Here is a 19588-nt window from a genome sequence, read left to right as displayed (position 1 = left end):
TCACGGGGAGCGGGCCCCGCCGCCCTGACCCGCTCACGTGGAGCGGGCCCCGCCGCCCTGACCCGCTCACGGGGAGCGGCCCCCGCCGCCCTGACCCGCTCACGGGGAGCGGCCCCCGCCGCCCTGACCCGCTCACGGGGAGCGGCCCCCGCCGCCCTGACCCGCTCACGGGGAGCGGCCCCCGCCGCCCTGACCCGCTCACGGCGAGCGGCCCCCGCCGCCCTAGCTATGGCCTCAGCCCTAAAATGAACCGTAACACACAGCCCCAATTAACGCTTAGCCTCAACCCCAACCCTCGCCTAAGCTCCAAGTCTAACCTCAGCCCTAATCTAACCCCCAATACTTGCCTGCCAGAGAGTTAGTACCGAGGAAGTGCTTTAGTTTCAGAGATTTAGTCCTGAGAATGCGCTTCGTTTTCAGAGTGACCATCTGAAACAGCGTCTCATTGAAATGGGGTCAGAATTGCTGGAATGCTGCATGGAATGGTGACAGATTGTAGGACTGTCAGTGGGTCAGATCTGAGGTAGTGCACCAACGGTGGATGGTCAGTCTTGAGGGAGTTCAGAGGATCAACGAAGAGGGAATGCCTCAATGCAATGGCGACAGAACTGAGAGAGGGCCACAGGATTAGAGATATGCCACATGATTGGAGATGGTGGGAAGTGCCTCATTGTCAGCAGGTCCGTTTTGTGGCCGGTCGCCATAGCTGGAGATTCAGTTCTGAGGCAGTGCGTCTTTGTCAGAGGGTCTGTACTGAAGCAGTGCCTCATTATTCGAGAGGGTTTGGTGTGAGGCAGTATCTGATTGGTGCAAGGTCAGCCCTAAGGGAGTGCCTCTTTGTCTGAGGGTCAATACTGAGTTAGCGACTCATTGTGAGGAGTTCAGAATTGAGGGACTGCCACGTGATGAGAGGGTCAAAACGGAGGTAGTGTGGCTGTATCTGACAGTCCGAAGGGAGTGCCATTGTTAGAAGGTCAGTTCTGAGAAACTGCTTCCGTGTAATGGCATCAGCATTGAAGCTAACCACGTGACGAGCCGATAAATCTAAGTTATTGCAGTAGCATCAGAGGGCCAGATCTGTCGGAGTGCATTATTTTCAGAGGTGAATCCTGAGGCACAGCCTCAGTGTAAGGGGGTCAAAATTAAGGGAGTGCCACACAATTACAGGGCAGTACGGAAGTATTACAGCACTGTGTGCGGCGCAGAATTGATGGAGTGCACCATTGTTATACAACCACAAGTGAGGCAGCGCCTCATTGTAATGGATCAGAATAGGGTCAGTACTGAGAGTCAGTCCAGAGGTCGTGCAGAACTGTGGAGGTGTCAGAACTGAGGGAGAGCACCATTGTCAGCTGGTCAAAAGTGCCCCATTGTCGTAAGATCCGAACTGAGGGTGTGCCGCACGATGAGAGGGTCAATATAGAGGAAGTGACTCTTTGTCAGTGTTAATACTGAAGTATGACCTCATCTTGAGGGGATCAGGCTTCAGAGAATGCCTTGTTGTCAGAGGGTCGGCACTGCAGCAGGACTATGTTGTAAGGGGGTCAGAATTGAAGGAGTGCCACCCATTTTAGAAGGTCAGTACAGAGGTAATCTAGCACTGTCAGAGGTAAGTCCTGATGGAGTGCCTCATTGTCATTGGGTCAGTTTTCAGGCAGTACCTCTTTGGCAGAGCGTCAGTCCTGACTCAGTGCCTGATTGTAATGGGATCAGAATTCAAGGAGTGCCACTGCCTCACTGAGGTACTGCAGCTCTATCAGAGGGTCAGTGGCCTATTGTCAGAGCGTCTGTTTGAGCCAGTGCCTACTTGGCAGAGTGTCAGCAATTAGGAGGTTTGCCTTTATCAGAGGGTCAGAACGAGAGAGTGCATTTGTAGCAGTGTCAATACTCAGCCTTGTCCGCCCAAGTCCAACACCAGCACCTCCACATCATCCGCCCACCCTGAGGACTGACCCTCCACCAATGAGCTACTGCCTCACACTGGACTGACCAACAATGAGACACTATCCCTCCAGACCCCCTGACAAAGAAGCAGTGCCTCAGTACTGACCGTCAGGCAAGGAAGGCTCTCTGTCAGTACTGACCCTCTCACAAGGAGACACTGCCTCAGATCATGACCCTCTGACAATAATGCACACCCACAGTTCAGATTCGATGACGCTGTTGCCGTACCTCAGTACTGAGTCTCTGTTCGCGTGGCAGTGCTTCAATTCTGACCCTTCTATAATGAGACACTGCCTCAGTATTGACAGTCTGACAGTAGTTCACTCCCACTATTCTGATGCTCTGACAGTGCTGCTCTACCTCAGTACTCACTAATTAACAATGAGGGTTAGCGTGAGAGGGTGGCGAGGGTTAGGGTTTGGGTTAGGACCAAGGCTAGGGATTAGGTGTGAGGATTGGACGAGGTTTTGGATGAGGGTGGAGTTAGGGTGAGGGATGAGACTTGTGTTAGGGTTACTAATGAGGTTAAGTTTGGAGTTCGGGGTCGGGCTCGGGAGAGGTTTTGGGTTAAGGCTGAGGTTAGGCTTAGGGCTGAGTCTATGGTTAGGGTTAGAGCTGAGACCACATGTAGGTTTGGGGCTGAGGCTTCTGCTTAGGTTGAGGGTGAGTGTTAGGCCTGAGGCTAGGCTTAGGCCTGAAGCCACGGTTAGGTTTGGGGTTGGACTGATTAGACCCACTCTGACCCATTACAATGAGGTACTACCACAGAACTGACTCTCTGTCGATAAAGAACATGAGATGCTGTCAGCTTGTCCAAACAGAGGTCCAATATTAAGGAAATAGTGCACTGTTGGAGGGTTGATAAATACAACATAATATGAATGGAGTGCTGCACTGTCAGAGGGTTAATGACGTGGGAGTGCTGAAATAGCGCAGAATCAGACCTGAGAGAGTGCTGCACGTTCAGAGAGTTAGTACTGAGGGAGTGCTATAATGTCAGAGGATTGATATCAAGAGGCACCGCCGAAGGATCAGTCGCGCAGTACTGTCCGAAGGCCAATATTGAGAGAGTTCTGCTGCGTCAGTGGGGGTCGATATTACAGAATTGTGACACTATCAGTGTATCGATGTCAGACGGTCAGTTCTGAGGGAGGGCTACGCTGTTGGAGGGTCAATATTGAGTGTGTGCGCGACACTCAGATGATCACTTTGTTGGAGTTCTGCACTGTAACGGAGTGCCACACTGGCAGCGGGTTAATATTAAGGGAGTGCTGCACTGTCAGAGGGTGAAAGATGAGGGAGGGCTTCTCTTTGTGGGGGTGGGTATGAAAGAGAACCTCCCGTTCGGGGATCAATATTAATGTTGTAGAGTCAGTAGAGAGGCAGTGCTGCACTGTGGAGGGTCAATAAGAAGCATGTAGCTCCACTGGCAAGGTGCCAATGATGACAGAATGCTGCACTGCCAGAGCATCAGCAATGAGGGAAAACTGTTTTGTCAGAGTGCCTTCGTCAAGAAAGTGCCACTCTGTCGGAAGGCCAATATTAAGGGAGTGCTGCACTGTCACAGGATCAATATTAGGGGTATACTGCACTAACAGAGGGTCAGTGTTGATTGAATGCTTGACTGTTGCAGAGCCAGGACTGAGGGAATCCTGCATCGTTACGGTGTCATCATTGAGGGAGTGCTGCACTGTTGAAGGGCCGATAGTAAGGGAGTGTGACACTGTCAGAGTGTCATTACCAAAGGTGGGCTACAGTATCAAAGGGTGAGTAATGAGGGAATGCTGCGCTGTCGGAGGGTCAGCACTGAGGTGGGCTGTACTGTCAGATCGTCAATATAAATAATAATGTTAGGGGAGTGCTGCATTGTGAGTTGGTCCATATGAAGGGAACGCTGAAACTGTCAGTGATGCTCAGGGTGTGCAACACTGTCAGAGGGAGTGTCAGCACGGAGGCTGACCTTCACTGTAATTGTGTCAGAATTAAAAGACCGGTCAGAGGATATAAACTGAGGCACTTCAGAGCCATCAGAAGGTCGAAACTGAGGTGTTTCAGATCAGTTTGAGGGTGCCTCATTTTAATGTGGTCAGACTTGAGCAAGTGCTTCATTGTCAGAGGCTCAGAACCAAGTGAGTGCCTCGTTATCAGACACTGTCCTAAAGAGGGCCTTGTTGTTCATGGCTGTGTTGTAAGGCAATTCCTCATTGCTGCAGGATCAGCCTTGAGAGTGTGCCAGTCTGGAAGGAGTGCCTAAAAACTGAGGGAGGGCTACACAATTAGAGATTCAGCGCTGAGTAAGTGCCTCATTGTCACAGAGTTAGTTCTGAGGCAGGGTCACATTGCCTTAGGGTCAATTCTGAGGGTGTATTAGGAGCAGACTGTAAATACTGAGTCAGTACCTCAGTGCATTGGATTCAGAGTTGATGGAGTACAAGAAGATTAGAAGTTCAGTCCTGAAGTATTGCAGCTCTGTCAGAGGGTCAGAACTGAGGGGGCAGTGCTTTACTGTCAGCGGATCTGAGGCAGTACCTCATTGCTGGAGGGTCAGATGTGGACGAGTGTCACATTGTCAGAAGGCCAGTTCTGAATAAGTGACTTTTTGTCAGAAGGCCAATACTCAGTCAGTGGCTCATTTTGAGCAGATCAGAATTGAGGGTTTGCAACACTTTTCGAGATTCAGTCTGGAGACATTACTGCTACACGCCTGAATTGAGGGAGTGCTGCAAGATTGGAGGGTGAAAATAAACCCGAAAACAGTGACCCCTTTCAATAACCTGTAAAACACAGGGATCACTGTGAATAATCCCTAAAACGCAGAGGCCTTTGTAGGAGTGCCTCAGTGTAATGTTTTCAGAATTGAGGGAGTGCCACGTGATTACAGATTCACTGCTGATGGAGTAGCTCATTGTCACAGGGTCAGTTCTGAGGCAGGGCTGCTTTGCTGGAGGGTCACTTCTGAGTGAGTGTATTAGTATCAGCCCCATGTTGTAGGGACTGTACTTTTCCAGGAACACAGTTAGAATAATCTTGAATTATAAACTAATCTAAAACACTGTTTGACTTGTTAAGGTTACAATACATCCTGAGTCACCTACAGAATACGCACTTGCTCTCCCTGTGTCTCTGCATGTTCTGTGTCCTTGTCCCTGTGCACAGCCCCGTCTCTGCTGGGAAGCTTTGAGAAGATGATATTGTCGTAGAGAAGGTCTTTATTTCCGTTTTGGTGTCTAGCATCTCCTACCACTGCACGAGCAAAGACAGCCCGGGGAGCTGGTGTCTCCCCAACTCTAGTGGTGTCCCGAGTTGTGTTCTGATGGTCAGTAACCACCAAGTTATCCTATGATCCCCTCAGAGAAATTGAAACAGGAGATGTTCTCACACCATTTACTGGCGTGGATAGGTTTAAATTATTGCACAACCTCATAAGAGTCAGTCGAGGATCAGGGGTTTAATCAGGGTTCACCCTTCTCTTTCTTACCTTGAAAACTGAAGCTCATTGTTCACAGAGACTGAACATCACAAATACTCCAAGTCACTGAAGGGCTTCATTTATTGAACTGTAGTCATTGATGTAATGTAGGAAGTATAGCAGTGAATTTGCACACAGCAAATCTCCCGACAACAGTATTAGAATAACTAACATCACATTTTTAATGGCTGTTTTGTTTGACGGAGATAGCGGAAGGCCCCAGACACTGAGGAGAACTGCTCCCTGCTTCTCTTTCAAATCATGGCCATGGGTCTTTTATCACCCTCCCAGAGGGCAGACGGTGCAGCTTAATGTGCCATCTGAAAAATGGCATCTTCGACACTGCAGAGTTCTGTTAAAGGAATGGAAATGAAGATATTCTCACAATTTGCTGGCACATTTGGGGGAACTTGCTGCGCAGCCTCATGAGTGTTATACACAGTTCAGTGAATTTAACTTTTTCCACCCACACCTCCCCTCTCCCTGTATCTGTCTGTCATACCGCGTGTCATTTCTCTCTCCACTTTCTAGTCTCTAACCTTTCTCACCCTTGCGTTACAGTGTCATAGTTTGTGTATCAAATTTGGATTTGAGTTCTCTTCTTGACTCAAATGGTACATTCCAAACACCTTCAGAGCCAGCATCTTTTAGAAGTGTATTCAATGCTATAGTGCAGGACGTGCAGCTGTGGATCATGCACAGAAAGATTCCACAGCAGCAACACAATAAACAGTTGACACCAAACTTATGAACAATAAAATAAAGAACTGGAGATGCTGTAATTCTGAAACAATAAAAGAAATTGCTCAAAACTCAGCGAGTCTGAGAGGCTCTGGGAAAAGAAAGCGGCTTACATTTTGAGTCCATGACCCTTACTCAGAATGGGGTCAGCACCCTCATTACTGCCCCTCCAAGTGTGCAGCACTCTCTCAGTCCTGACCTTTCAACAGTGCAGCAGTCCCTCAGTACTGACCTTTCAACAGTGCAGCACTCCCTCAGAACTGACCCAATGAAAGCGTGGCATTCCCTCAGGACTGACCCTCCGAGATGATGGGACTGCCTCGGTTCTGACCTCTGACAGTGCAGCACTCCCTCAGCACTGACCCTCTGACAGTGCAGCACTCCCTCAGCTCTGACCCTCTGACAGTGCAGCTCTCCCTCAGCTCTGACCCTCTGACAGTGCGGCGCTCCCTCAGCCCTGACCCTCCAACAGTGCGGCACTCTCTAACATCCCTCTTACTGTTTCTCTCACAGTTTGGACAGAATCTGATCTGTGCATATTCTGTGTCCTCGTCCCTGTGCACAGTCACATCACTGGGCACCTTCAAAATGGTGATGGTGGTGGGGAGAAAGGTCTTGGATTTGTAAATTGCCACATGTCTCACTGACTAAACGCTGAGCGTAAAGCTTTGGAGTGAGTGCAAACTGCTTCTGTACCTGGTGTCTCACAGAGAGTTGACTGTCGGTCGGTGCATTCTCATTGGTCTTTGCAGCTGCCTCCTCAGCCGCTGTCTTCCTCCTGCTATAACACAATATCACAGTGTGGTTATTGTAAATGAGGGAGTCAGTGCAGCACAGATACAGTTACATGTCTGGACGTTCTGTTGAAATGTGCTTTCACTTCCCAAACAAGCTACATATTCCAGATCAAAACAAACCATGGTTTCTCATGTGGACACACAACAATGGAAGGCCCACTCTGGATCAGAGGGACATGGGGGCCACATACAGAAGTGTCTGGTGTCTAGCCCCAAAGGAGCAGTCACTAACTGAAGGAAGAAAAATGGGAGCAAATATTTCAAGCAAAATTGAATGAAGCATTCACACTTTCACGCACATAGCAAGATGAGGATTGCAGTTAGGAAAACACTCAACACGTTCCAGCAATGACCAAACTTGCTGACCATTTATTGGAGTCTCTCCCTGTAAATACAGCCATTAATTACTGTGCTATAGTTTTGGGTTGATGCTCTGATGTATATTGAGAAGCGATGCACTCCATTTATTTTCAGTGTTGACATTCATTGCCCCTCCCTCATTGCCCCTTGAAAAGATGGTGGGTGGCTTTTTTCCTGAGCCACTGACCGGACACAAACAGAGAGAGGAGTTCAGAGCGTAGTTAAGAATTAACCACATCAGTGTTTGAGACTGTAATCATGTATACACACAGACCAGGATAAAACAGCAGGTTTCCTTCACTAATGGGGCATTTGTGACCCACCTCACAATCTCTGTCTTTATATCAATTAAACTCAGTAAAGTGATCGATTCTCAGCTCATTGCCACATTGCTGTTTGTGGCATCTTGCTTTGCACAAATTGGCAGCAACTCTCCCCATGTTAGAGCGGGCACCACCTTCATGAAGTACACCATGAGGAGGAGGTGCCAGTGTTGGGCTGGAGTGGAGAAAGTCAGAAGTTACATGACACCAGGTTATGGTGTAACAGGTTTATTTCAAATCACAAGCCGTCATGTGGTTTTTCCACCAACCTCTGACCAACATTGGGATAATCTTCATGTCAGGCCATTCAAAGGAGAATGTCAGGAAGCACTTTCTTCATAAAGTGAGCTGGTAACCTGGTTCTTTCATGAACATACCCTGCCTGCCAAGAAAACTGTACTAGAAAATAAAATAAGACAACGCAGCAGTGGTGGCGTTGGGGCAGATCATAGGGGAGAGTGGTGTTAAGTTGGGAAGGTGTCCAACCCAATGGGTGGGGGTCTCACTGCGGGCAATGAACAGAACAAGTTCCAACAATGAGCTGTGGTCGGAGATTCCTCACGTTACATACAGGAAGACTGGGTAGAAAATGAACATAGAGCAGTGGAGAGCTCCATAACCATCACTGCACAGTGTGGGACTACTGTTATATTTGTTCAGGGGCTGTCTGTGTCGGTGCGGCTTTCCCACTGTATTTTTCAAAAATGGGCTCCGAATTCCATGAGATACTTGAATTTGGGGAATATGGAGCAAAGAAAGAATTATCGATCAGACCTGAATCCCTCAAAATGTATTACAAAGGTAGCTTAGACCCTAACTTTTTCTTATTTTGCAGGTAAATGTGAGGAACTGTGTTCCAGATGCAATTTGATTCATCAAAGTACTTGACATTAAGTAAACACTGCAGCTAAAATACAACAAAGAAAAGAGGAATTGGAATAACTTAACTGTATTGGAAAACTTAACAAAATAAGACTATTTAATGTCTAATGTCTAATTCCCAAAGCCTTGCTAGCAATGAATCAGGGGTTCCAATTCCTCATTTGCTGAATTATTTGTGAACCCCTAACACCTTACAGCACCAAGTCCTGAGCCCGAACTTTGCCATTTCGATCTGTCCAGTGGCTCCTAGGGCTTCTCCTGTTTCCTGGACTTCATTCAGCTTTAAAATAGCTTCTGGGAACGAACAGAATCAGGACCCTTCAGCCAGTTCCTCAGCAGCACAGCTAACCGCACTGATCCTGCATGGAGCCAGCCCCTGTTTCTCATACACTCTCTTTCTCTCACTGAGTATTCAATTCTTTCAACCTTAAACAAATTCTGACCCTTGAACTAATCTGAGTGAAATATTGAAAATGTTACAACTAACCTCGCCCTTATGTCTTGGTAGGATTGAATGGAGGAACCATTGGAATTCTTGTTCCATGAATATCAGAATCTCGGTGCAAACTCGCCCCTCGTTGCTGAAACCCCCTTCATGGAGCACTTCCCCAGTGCTGACACCATCCCAGTGCTGAGTACAACTCAGTGCAGCACTCCCTCAGTGCTAACACCCCATCACTGCCTCAGTGCTGACCGCCTCTCCATGCTAACCCGACCTCAGTGCAGCACTCCCTCAGTGTTGACCCTGCTCAGTGCAGCACTCTTTGGATGCTGTCCCTGCTCAGTGCAACACTCTCTCATTCTTTTCACCCACACCGCCCTCAGTGTCAACCCCACAATGAGGCACCACATTAGTATGGCCCTCTGACAAAGTAGCACAGCCTCAGAACTGACCCATTGACCATGAATCTTTCCCTGTGTACTGACCCTCAGAGTACTACTGTACCACAGCACTGACACTCGAATCCTGTCGCACTGCCTTGATTCTGTCTCCTTGACAAGGAGTGCGGTGTCAGAATTGAAAGTGGTCAGCACTGAGGGGGTACTGCACTGTGGGTTGTTAGCACTGAGGGGGAGTCAGCACAGTGGGAGAGCTGTACTAAGCGGGGATGTGCACTCAGTGGCCGGTCAACAATGAGCACTGTAGTGGTTCAGCTTACGGGAGGTCAGCACTCGGGGTGGGGGGGTTCAGCACTGAGTGCAGCTCAGCACTGAATAGGGGTCAGGCCTGGGGGGGAGCTCTTTACTACGGGAGTGCTGCACTGAGGGAGGGCCAGTTTTCAGGGAGCACTGCACTGTCAGAGCATCAATAAGAAGGGTCTGCTATGTTCTCATTGGGTCAATATTGAAGGAATTCTGCATTATCAGAGTGTTAAAATTCAGGGAATGCAACAATTTCAGAAAGATGATGTTGATGCGGTGGTGGGGGGAGGGCACGGTAGCATAAGGTGGTGATGGGAAAGTGGTAAGTCATGCAACACCACTGAAGGGTCAGCACTGAGAGAAAGTCACCCTCTCAGAGGGTCAATATTAAGGGAGAGCTTCACTGTCAGGAGGTCAATCTTCAGACAGTGCTCCAGGACTGAGGCTCAATATTAAGTGACTGCAATACTGTCAGAGGGTCAATGATGAGCACGTGCTGAAGTGTTGTAGAGTAAGTACTGAGGGAGTGCTGCATTGTCAGTGTCATCAATGAGTGAGCTCCACACTGTCGGAAGGCCAATTTTTAGCAAGTGCTGCACTGTCAGAGTGTCACTACTGAGGGAGAACTGCACTGTCAGAACAGTGAGTCATCACAGAGCACTGCACTGTCAGAGGGTCAATATTAATGGTATGCTACACAGAGTTGGGTTAGCAATGAGGGAGTGCTACACTGAGGGGAGTCAGTACGAAGGGAAACTGCCCTCTCAGAGGGTCAACAGTAAGAGTGTGCCAGCGGTTCAGTGCTGGGGAATTACAGCACTGAGAGACGGTCAGCAGTCCCTCAGTCCTGACTCTCTGACAGATTAGCCACTCCCAGAGATTCGGTACTCCGTCATAACTAGCCGCCTGGCAACAAGGTACAAACTCAGAACTGACCCTCTGGCCATTATGCCCTCTCTCTGTTTTGACATTTTAAACATGAGGGTCTTCCCTTAATCATGGGGATTTTCAGCACTTCCTCAGTACTCCTGGCCCCCTGACAGTGTTGCACTACCTCAAACTGACTATATTAAAATGAGGCATCATCTCAATTTGATCCTTTGACAATGATGCACTCCCTCAGCATGCACCCTCTAACAATAAGGCACTCCATCAGTAGTGACCCTCTGCTGATAGTGCTGCAGGACCTCAGTACTGATCCTCCGATTGTGCGATTCCCTCAATTCGTATCCCATTACAATGAGGCACTGCATTCGTATGGCCCTCCGACGAAGTAGCACAGCCTCAGAAGTGATCCATTGACAATGAAGCTTTCCCTCGGTACTGACCCTCTGAGTGCTACTCGACCACAGCAGTGACACTCTAATCCTGCATAACTGTCTCAATTCTGACCTCAATCCTGACCCTGTGATTGTGAGGCACTCGGTTCTGACCCTGTTACATTGACATTGCAGTTCTTCCTCATTGTTGACCCTCTTGCAGTGCAGAATTCGCTGACGCTCACGCACTCCCAATGCGGCATACCTTTAATACTGAACATCTGATAGGACTGCAGGGAGCTGACTCTGACAGTGCAGCATTCTCTCAGTATTGACCCTCTGACAGTATTTCGGGGAGTGCTGCACTGTCAGAGAGTCAGAACTGAGGAAGAGCTGCACTGTCAGTGGGCAAATATTCATGGATTGCTTGGGTCAATTTTAATGGAGTTGTGCAGTGTGACACATTCAATATTAAGAGAGTACTGCACTGTCAGAGGGTCAATGATGGGAGAGTGCTGTGGTGTTGGAAGGTGTGTCCTGAAAGGGAGCCGCCCTGCCAGAGGGCCGATATTAAGGCAGTGCAGCATTGTGAGAGGGTCGATATTTAGTGCATGCTCCTGTCTGAGAGGGTCAATTTGATGGGACAACATGCCTCTGAAACTAACTTGTTGGAGTGCTGCACCGCCTGAGGGTTCGTCTGAAGGGAGTGATGCCCTGTCAGATGATGAGCTTTCCCTCATCTTTAACCGTCTGACAGTGCAGCACTCCCATAATATTAACCCGCTACCAGTGTGGCACTTGCTTACAATTGAACTTCTGACAGTGCACAAGTCCAACAAAATGATCCTCTTGAGTGTCGCGCACACTCAATATTGGCCCTCCAACAGTGCAGCACTCCCTCAGGACTGACCGTCTGACATTGATACGTGGATCGTGTAGCAATCCTGTAATATTGACCCACTGACACAGCAGAACTCCCTCAATATTGTTTTTCTGACAGTATTGCACTCCTGATCCTTCGGCAGTGCCCCTTGATATCAATCTTTTCACATTAGACCACTCCCTCAGCACTAACTCTCTGAATGTGCAGCACTTCTCAGGACTGATTCTGTGATATTTCAGCACTCCCACATCATTAACCGTCTGACAGTGCAGCCCTCCCTTTATATCAACCCTCCAACAGTGCATTGTTTCCTTAATATTGGACCTCTGATTGTGTGATACTCCCTCAGTGCGAAACTCTGACAATACAGCACTCTCTCTGAAATAACTCTCTGATTAAGCACTTCCTCTGTGCTAACCCTCTGAAAATGGAGCTTTCTCTCATTACTGACCCTTTGCAGTGCTGCACTGCCTCAGTACTCACTCACCACAAGTGCAGCACTCCATTAAGAGTGATCCTCTGACAGTGTGGCACTCCCCTAATATTGGTCCACTGACTGTGTGGCACTCCCTTAATACTGACCTGCTCGCGGTGCATCACTGCTCTAATATCAAACCTGCAGCTCTATCAGAGGGTCTGTACTGAGCAAGTGCCCCATCGTCAGCATGTCAATTCTGAGGCAGTGCCTCCATATCAGTGAGTCAACATTGAGGTAGCTCCTGACGGTCAGAATTACGGGAGTACCTCATATTTAGAGGGTCATTAACTGAGGGACAGCCTCATGATCAGCGGGTCAGTCTTTACGGACTGCCTTATAGCCAGTGTGTCAGTTCTGAGGCAGTGCCCTCAATGTAACAGATTTAGAAATGGGGTAGGGGGCACATGATTAGAAGGTCAGTAGTAAGCTATTGGAACTTTGTCAGAGGGTCAGTACTCAGCGAGTGCCTCATTGACATGGGGTCCATACAGAGGGTTTGCACTGAGGGAATGCTTCCTTGTCAGAGATTCAGAAGTGAGAAAGTGCCTCATTGTCAGAGGCTCATTCCTGAGGCAGTGCCTCATTGTCAGAGTGACATAATCAGATCGCACTCCCTCAATTCTAAACCTTAATACTGACCCTCTGACAATGAATCACTGCCTCAGGACTGACCCTATGACAATGAAGTGTTCCTCAGGATTGAACCATTGACGATGTGACTCTCCATTTGTGTTGACCTTCTGATAATGGGGTTCTCCTTAAGTACTGACCCTCTGACGGTTGTGCACTGCCTCAGTACTGACCCTCTAAATATCTGCCACTCCGTCAATTCTGACCTCCTTACGATGAGGCATTACCTCAATACTGACTGGGGTGCAGGTCTCTGGCACAGAGTCTGTTGCTCTTGCAACGAAGGGAAGGGGGTATAGGAGGAGAGTGTTAGTCATTGGGGACTGAATAGTTAGAGGGACAGATAGAAGGCTTGTTTGGTACCGAAGAGACTCACGATTGGTGCGTTGCCTCCAGGTGCTAGGGTCCGTGTTGTCTCGGATAGTGTCTTTGGGGTCCTGAAGGGAGAGGGTGACCAGCCCCAAGCCATGGTCCACATAGGTACCAACGACATAGGTAGAAAGAGGGATAGGGATGTCAGGCAGGATTTCAGGGAGCTCCGCTGGAAGCTGAGAGCTCAAACAAACGGAGTGGTTATCTCTGGTTTGTTACCCGTGCCAAGTGATAGCGAGGCAAAGAACAGGGAGAGATTTCAGCTGAACACGTGGCTGCAGGTGGGAGGGCTTCAGGTACATGGACAATTGGGGCTCATTCTGGGGAAGGTGGGACCTGTACAAACAGGACGGTATCCACTTGAACCAGAGGGGCACTAATATCCTGGGTGGGAAATTGGCTAGTGCCATTCGGGTGGGTTTAAACTAGCTTAGCAAGGGGATGGGAAACTGTGGTGTAGTTTCAGTACACAGGAGAAAGAGAATAGATAGGACATGGACAGGATCTCAGTGTCACAGGAGTGTGCTGGCAAACAGCAAGCTGAATTGAAGTGTGTCTACTTGACTGCCAGGAGTATCCGGAATAAGCGAGGTGAGCTTGCAGCATGGATAGGTACCTGGGGCTTCGATGTTGTGGCCATTACGGAGACATGGATAGAGCAGGGTCAGGAATGGATGTTGCAGGTTCCAGGGTTCAGATCTTTGAGTAAGATCAGGTAAGGTGGGAAAAGAGGGGGAGGTGTGGCTTTGTTTGTCGAGGACAGTGTAACGGAGGCTGAAAAAACTTTTGAGGGGGACTGGTCTACTGAGGTGGGATGGGCTGATGCCAGAAACAGGAGAGGGGAGGCCACACTGTTGGGAGTTTTTTAATAGGCCTCTGCAAAGTTCCAGGGATCTGAAGGAGAGGATTGGCAAAACGATTCTGGGCAGGAGTGAAAGGAACAGGGTGGTCATTATGGGAGACTTTAACTTCCTAAGCATTGACTGGAAATGCTGTAACTCTCGTACGTCGGATGGATGAGTTTTCGTCCAATGCACGCAGGAGCGTTTCCCGACACGGTACGTCGAAGGGCCGACAAGAGGGGAGGCCACGCTGGATCTGGTACTTGACAGTGAACCAGGCCAGGTGTTTGATTTCGTGGTCAATGAGCACTTTGGAGAGAGTGACCATAATTCGGTTACGTTTAGTTTAGCGATGGAGTGGGAGAGGAACATGCCACAGGGCAAGACTTAGAGATGGGGGAAGGCAATTATAATTGGGCAAGACTTAGGAGGCAAAGAATGGGGTAGCAAAATGCAGGGGATGGGGACAATCGAAATGGGGAGCTGGTTGAAGTAACAGATATTGCGTGTCCTTGATAGGTACGTCCCTGTCAGGCAGGGGTCAGTGATAAGGTAGGGGAACCGTGGTTTACGAAAGAAATTGTATCTCGCGTTAAGCAGAAGAGCGAGGCTTATGTGATGTTGAGATGAGATGGATCAGTTGATGCGATGGAGAGTTACAGATGAGCAAGGAAGGATTTAAAGAGAGAGTTAAGAAGAGCAAGGAGGGGTCCTGAGCAGTCATTCGCAGGTATAATAAAGGAGATCCGTAAAGTTTTCTCAAGGTATGTGAGGAATATAAGGATGACTGGGGTAGGAATAGGGCCAATCAAAGACAGAAGTGGGAAGTTGTGTGTGGACCGGGTAGAGTCGGAGAGGTGCTAAATGAATATTTCTCATCTGTTTTCACTGAGGAAGAGGAGAATATCGTCGAGACGACTGAGATACGTGCTATTAGACTTGAAAGGATTCAGGTTAGTAAGGAGGAGATGTTATCAATTCCAGAAGGTGTGAAGCTCGATAAATCCCCTGGGCCTGAGAGGATTTTTCCGAGAATTCTCTGGAAAGCTCGGGAGGAGGTGGCGGAGCCCTTGGCTTTGATCTTTGAGTCCTCATTGTCTGCAGGTTGAACACCAGAGGACTGGAGGATTGCAAATGTTGTGCCCTTGTTCAAGAAGGGCAGTAGAGATGAGCCAGGCAATTACAGCCAGTGAGCCTTACGTCTGTTGCAGGAAAAGTTTTGGAAAGGGTTATAAGAGATCGGGTTTATAATCATCTCGGAAGCAACAATTTGATTGGAGATAGTCAACATGGATTTGTCAAGGGCAGGTCGTGTCTCACAAACCTCATGGAGATTTTGAGGAGGTGACCAAGCATGTGGATGAGAGAAGGCCAGTTGACGTAGTGTACGTGGACTTCAGTAAAGCCTTTGATAAGGTTCCACATGGTAGGCTATTGGAGAAAATACGGAGCCATGTGATTGAGGGAGATTGAGCAGTTTGGATTAGAAACTGGCTTTCGGTAAAAAGGCAACCAGTGGTGTTTGATGGAAAATATTCAGCCTGGAGTCCGGTTACTCGTGGTGTGCCTCAAGGATCTGTTTTTGGCCCACTGCTGTTTGTCATTTTTATAAATGACTCGGACGCAGGCATAGGTGGATGGGTTGGTAAGTTTGCAAATGACACTAAAGTCGGTGGAGTGGTGGACAATGTGGAAGAATGTCGCATGTTGCAGGGAGACTTGGATAAAGTGCAAAATTGGGCGGAAAGGTGGCAAATGGAGTTCAATGTGAGGTGATTCGCTTTGGGAGGAATAATAGGAAGGTACAATACTGGGCCAATGGAAAGATTCTTGGTAGTGCGGATGTGCAGAGGGACCTTGGCGTCCATGTACACAGATCTCTGAAAGTTGCCACCCATGTTGATCGTGCTGTGAAGAAGGCATACGGTGTGTTAGACTTTATTGGTAGAGGGATTGAGTTCCAGAGCCGTGATGTCATGCTGCAACTGCACAAAACGCTCGTGCGACCTGTTCTGGTCGCTCCATTGCGGGACGAATTCGGAAGCATTGGAAAAGGAGCAGAGGAGATTTACCAGGATGTTGCCTGGTCTGGAGTGAAGGTCTTATGAGAGAAGGCTGAGCGACTCGAGTCTGTCCTCATTGGGGAGAAGAAGGCTAAGAGGGCCTTTAATAGAAACATACAAGACGATCAGAGAAAGATGAGTCAGGGTGGACGGTGAGAGTCTTTTTCCTAGGATGATGATGTTGGCTTGTACGAGGGGGCTCAGCTACAAATTGAGGGGTGATGGATTGAAGACAGAGTCAGAGGCAGGTTCTTTACCCAGAGAGTGGTAAGGGCGTGGAATGCCCTGCCTGCCAATGCAGTTAACTCAGCCACATTCAGGGCATTTGAACAGTCCTTGGATAAGCATATAGATGATGATGGGATAGTGTGAGGGAATGGGCTTAGATTAGTTCACAGGTTGGCGCAACATCGAGGGCCGAAGGACCTGTTCTGCACTGTATTTTACTCTGTTCACAGATGACACTAAAATGAGTGAGAGAGTAAAGTCTGAAGAGGACGATGAAAATCTGCGGAAGGATGCAGAAAGTTTAAGTGAATGGACAAGGGTCCAGCAGATGGAGTCCAATGATGGTAGATGTGAGGGTATCCATTTTGGTAGCAATTATGGAAAAATGGAGTCTTGCTAAAATGGTGAAAAATTGTAGCATGCTGCTCCGCAGAGGGAGCTGGGCAGCCTTGTGTATGAATCAGGTAGTTTGCAGATGCGGCTGGTAATTGAGACAGCAAATGGAATAGTGTCCTTCATTGCGAGAGTGATGCAGTTTAAAAATCGGGAGGGTATGCTACAGTTGTTTTGGGTGCTGGTGAGGCTTGGTGTGGAGTAGTTTGTCCAGTTTTAGTCTCCTCACTTGAGCAAGGATGTACTGGCACCGGAGGGGGTGCAAAGGAGGTTCACGAGGTTGATTCCAGAATTAAAAATGTTGCTGTATGGGGAGAGATTGAGTAGACTAGGATTGCAGTCACTGGAATTTAGAAGAATGAGGGGTGATCTAATAGAAACTTTTAAAATTATGAAACAAATGGATCGGAAATTGTTTCCACTGATGGGCGAAATTCCAACTCGGGGGCACAGCCTCAAAATAAGTGTGAACAGATTGAAAACTGAGTTGAGGATGAGCTTCTTCAACCAAAGGGTTGTGAATCTGTGGAATTCTCTGCCCACTGAAACAGTTGAGGTTCCCTTGTTGAATGTTTTGAAAGCCAAAACAGAGAGATCTTTGAACAGGAAAGGAATTGAGGGTTCTGGTGAATGGGAGGGTAAGTGGAGCTGAGTCCGCAAAAAAGATCAGCGGAACGAGCTGGAAGAGACAGATGGCCTACTCCTGTTTTATTTCTTATGTCCGTACGTCCTTAGATTGCCATCCTTGTCATTCCTCCTTCCCTGGAATAGGCCAGTTCTGAACTGAAGAGTAGGTCTTTAAATAACTCCCACGTATCAAATGTTGACTTGTTCAATAAAAGCTCCTCCCAATTAATACTGCTCAGCTCCTACCTAACACTGATGTAATTTTCCCTCCCCCAATTTCATCCCTTCCCACAAGGTCCTGATTATCCATGGCTGTCTTAAAATGTAAGGAGATGCGATCGCCCATTTAAGAAGCTCCTGGTTCACTGTTTTTCCCAAGTGGGAGTCAGCTACAGGCTTTCTTGTTCCACGATGGGGGAGGAAATGGCCTAGTGGTATTATTGCTGGACTGAGATAACATTCTGGGGACCTGTGTTCAAATTCCAGCACAGCAGATGGTGGAATTTGAATTCAATATAAAAGAAAATCATGAATTAAGAATATAATGATGACCATGAATTCATTGCCAAATGTCAGAAAAACTCATCTGGTTCACTGATGTGCTTTCGGGAAGGAAACTGCCACCCTTACATGATCTGGCCTATATGTGACTGCAGACCCACAGCAATATGATTGACTTTGAACTGTCCCCTGGGCAATTAGGGATGGACAATAAACACTACATAGCTAGGGATGTCCTCCTCCCATTAACAAATAAATAAAATTGGATTCTACATCTTCCGATCCAAGATCGTTTCTTGCTCTCATACTAATTTCTTTGCTTACAGTCACTTTCCCTCCTGCCTGTCTTTTTGGAATGTCGTATAGCCCTGCGCACTTACCTCCAGTGTTGATCTCCTTGTACCCATGTCTTTGTAATAGCTATAAAATCATGCCCGTCAACCTAGAAATGTGCTATTAATTTGTTGATTTTGTTCTGAATACAATGAGCACGCAAGCAAAGAGCCATGAATTTAGCTTTATCACTTGATTTCACCTCTTGACACTATTTACAGCTGTTTTCTGTTTGTACATGCTGTCTTTTCCAGTACCACGCTGAGTATTGTTGTCCCGATAGTTCTTTCGTATCAGTCCGTGTGTATTCCTGGGCGAATGTGCTCGTGTGGTCTCAGGAGTTGCGGAGGTCACGGCTCTGGGACAGCCGTTTCATCGCCCTATGCTGCAGGTAAGAAGAAAAGAAAATCTCTTGCTCTGAGCTCTGCAAACCTGGGCAATGTCAAAAGGGAAACAAGGTCAAAAGAATTTCAACAAGAATCTCAAAATTAACTGCTGAATTCATATCAACATCACGGGGATCGCCCAACTTAGTGGCCACAACATCCCACTTTCTATTCTTCACAAACAATCCAAAGGCTGAAGTATCCGTATCCCTCTTAACTTTTATGGTTTTTGAGCTAATTTCTTGTTTCTAACTTGTGCATATTTGTGGTGCCTTATGACTTGTTGCATTTAACAATTGAGAAACTCACTCTCACGAGTTCAGGAGAAGCTAGTTTTATCGAATCCCCAGTGTGGAAACAGGCCACTCAGTTCAAAAAGCTCACAGCAACCCTCCAAAGAGCATCCCACCTAGACTCATCCCCATTCCCCTACTCTATCCCTGTCAGCCTGCATTTCCCATGGCTAATGTACCTAACCTACACATCCGTGGGCACTGTGGGTAATTCAGCATTGCCAATCCACCTAACCTGCACATCTCTGGACTGTGGGAGGAAACCAGAGCACCCAGCAGAAACCCACACAGATAAGGGGAGAATGTGCAAACTCCACACAGACAGTCATCTGAGGCTGGAATGGAACTCGGGTCCCTGGTGCTGTGAGGTAGCATTACTAACTACTGAGTCACCGTGTCACCCTGAGCTATCTTGACTCCTTCTGAAACATAGGAAGGTATCCACAAGACAAAGATCCTTTTTAATCAGCTTAATTCGTCCCAACTGAGGTGGATCTAGTTGGGTGTGTAAAGAAGGGGAGTCTTTCACGAGGGAACTTAACAATTTGGGAGACTCAGTCACCGAGGGAGCCTGACCCGAAGACTGGTCAAAACAATAATGATTCGATATGAATTAGTTAGAATGCAGCTGTTAACAGTAA

The 19588-nt window shown here is 47.9% G+C and overlaps 1 protein-coding gene across 4 annotated transcripts in view; it reads left to right on the top strand.

Moving 5' to 3' along the window:
• Positions 1 to 3053: 3053 nt before the first annotated feature.
• The window catches only part of LOC132208547 (utrophin-like), a 29640-nt gene continuing 13105 nt past the window's right edge, over positions 3054 to 19588 (top strand). Inside the window, exons 1-2 of one of the 4 annotated variants that reach the window (XM_059644041.1) lie at positions 3054 to 3710; positions 18523 to 18659. In XM_059644041.1, coding sequence (XP_059500024.1) covers positions 3385 to 3710; positions 18523 to 18659 — 463 coding nt within the window. In that variant the 5' untranslated portion in view covers positions 3054 to 3384. The remainder of the gene's footprint in view (positions 3711 to 18522; positions 18660 to 19588) is intronic. The other 3 variants (XM_059644040.1, XR_009444666.1, XM_059644042.1) reach the window with 3 other exon arrangements.

The sequence above is a fragment of the Stegostoma tigrinum genome, unplaced genomic scaffold (assembly GCF_030684315.1).
Source record: "Stegostoma tigrinum isolate sSteTig4 unplaced genomic scaffold, sSteTig4.hap1 scaffold_462, whole genome shotgun sequence".
Taxonomy (NCBI): Eukaryota; Metazoa; Chordata; class Chondrichthyes; order Orectolobiformes; family Stegostomatidae; genus Stegostoma; species Stegostoma tigrinum.
This window is presented reverse-complemented; position numbering and strand designations above follow the sequence as displayed.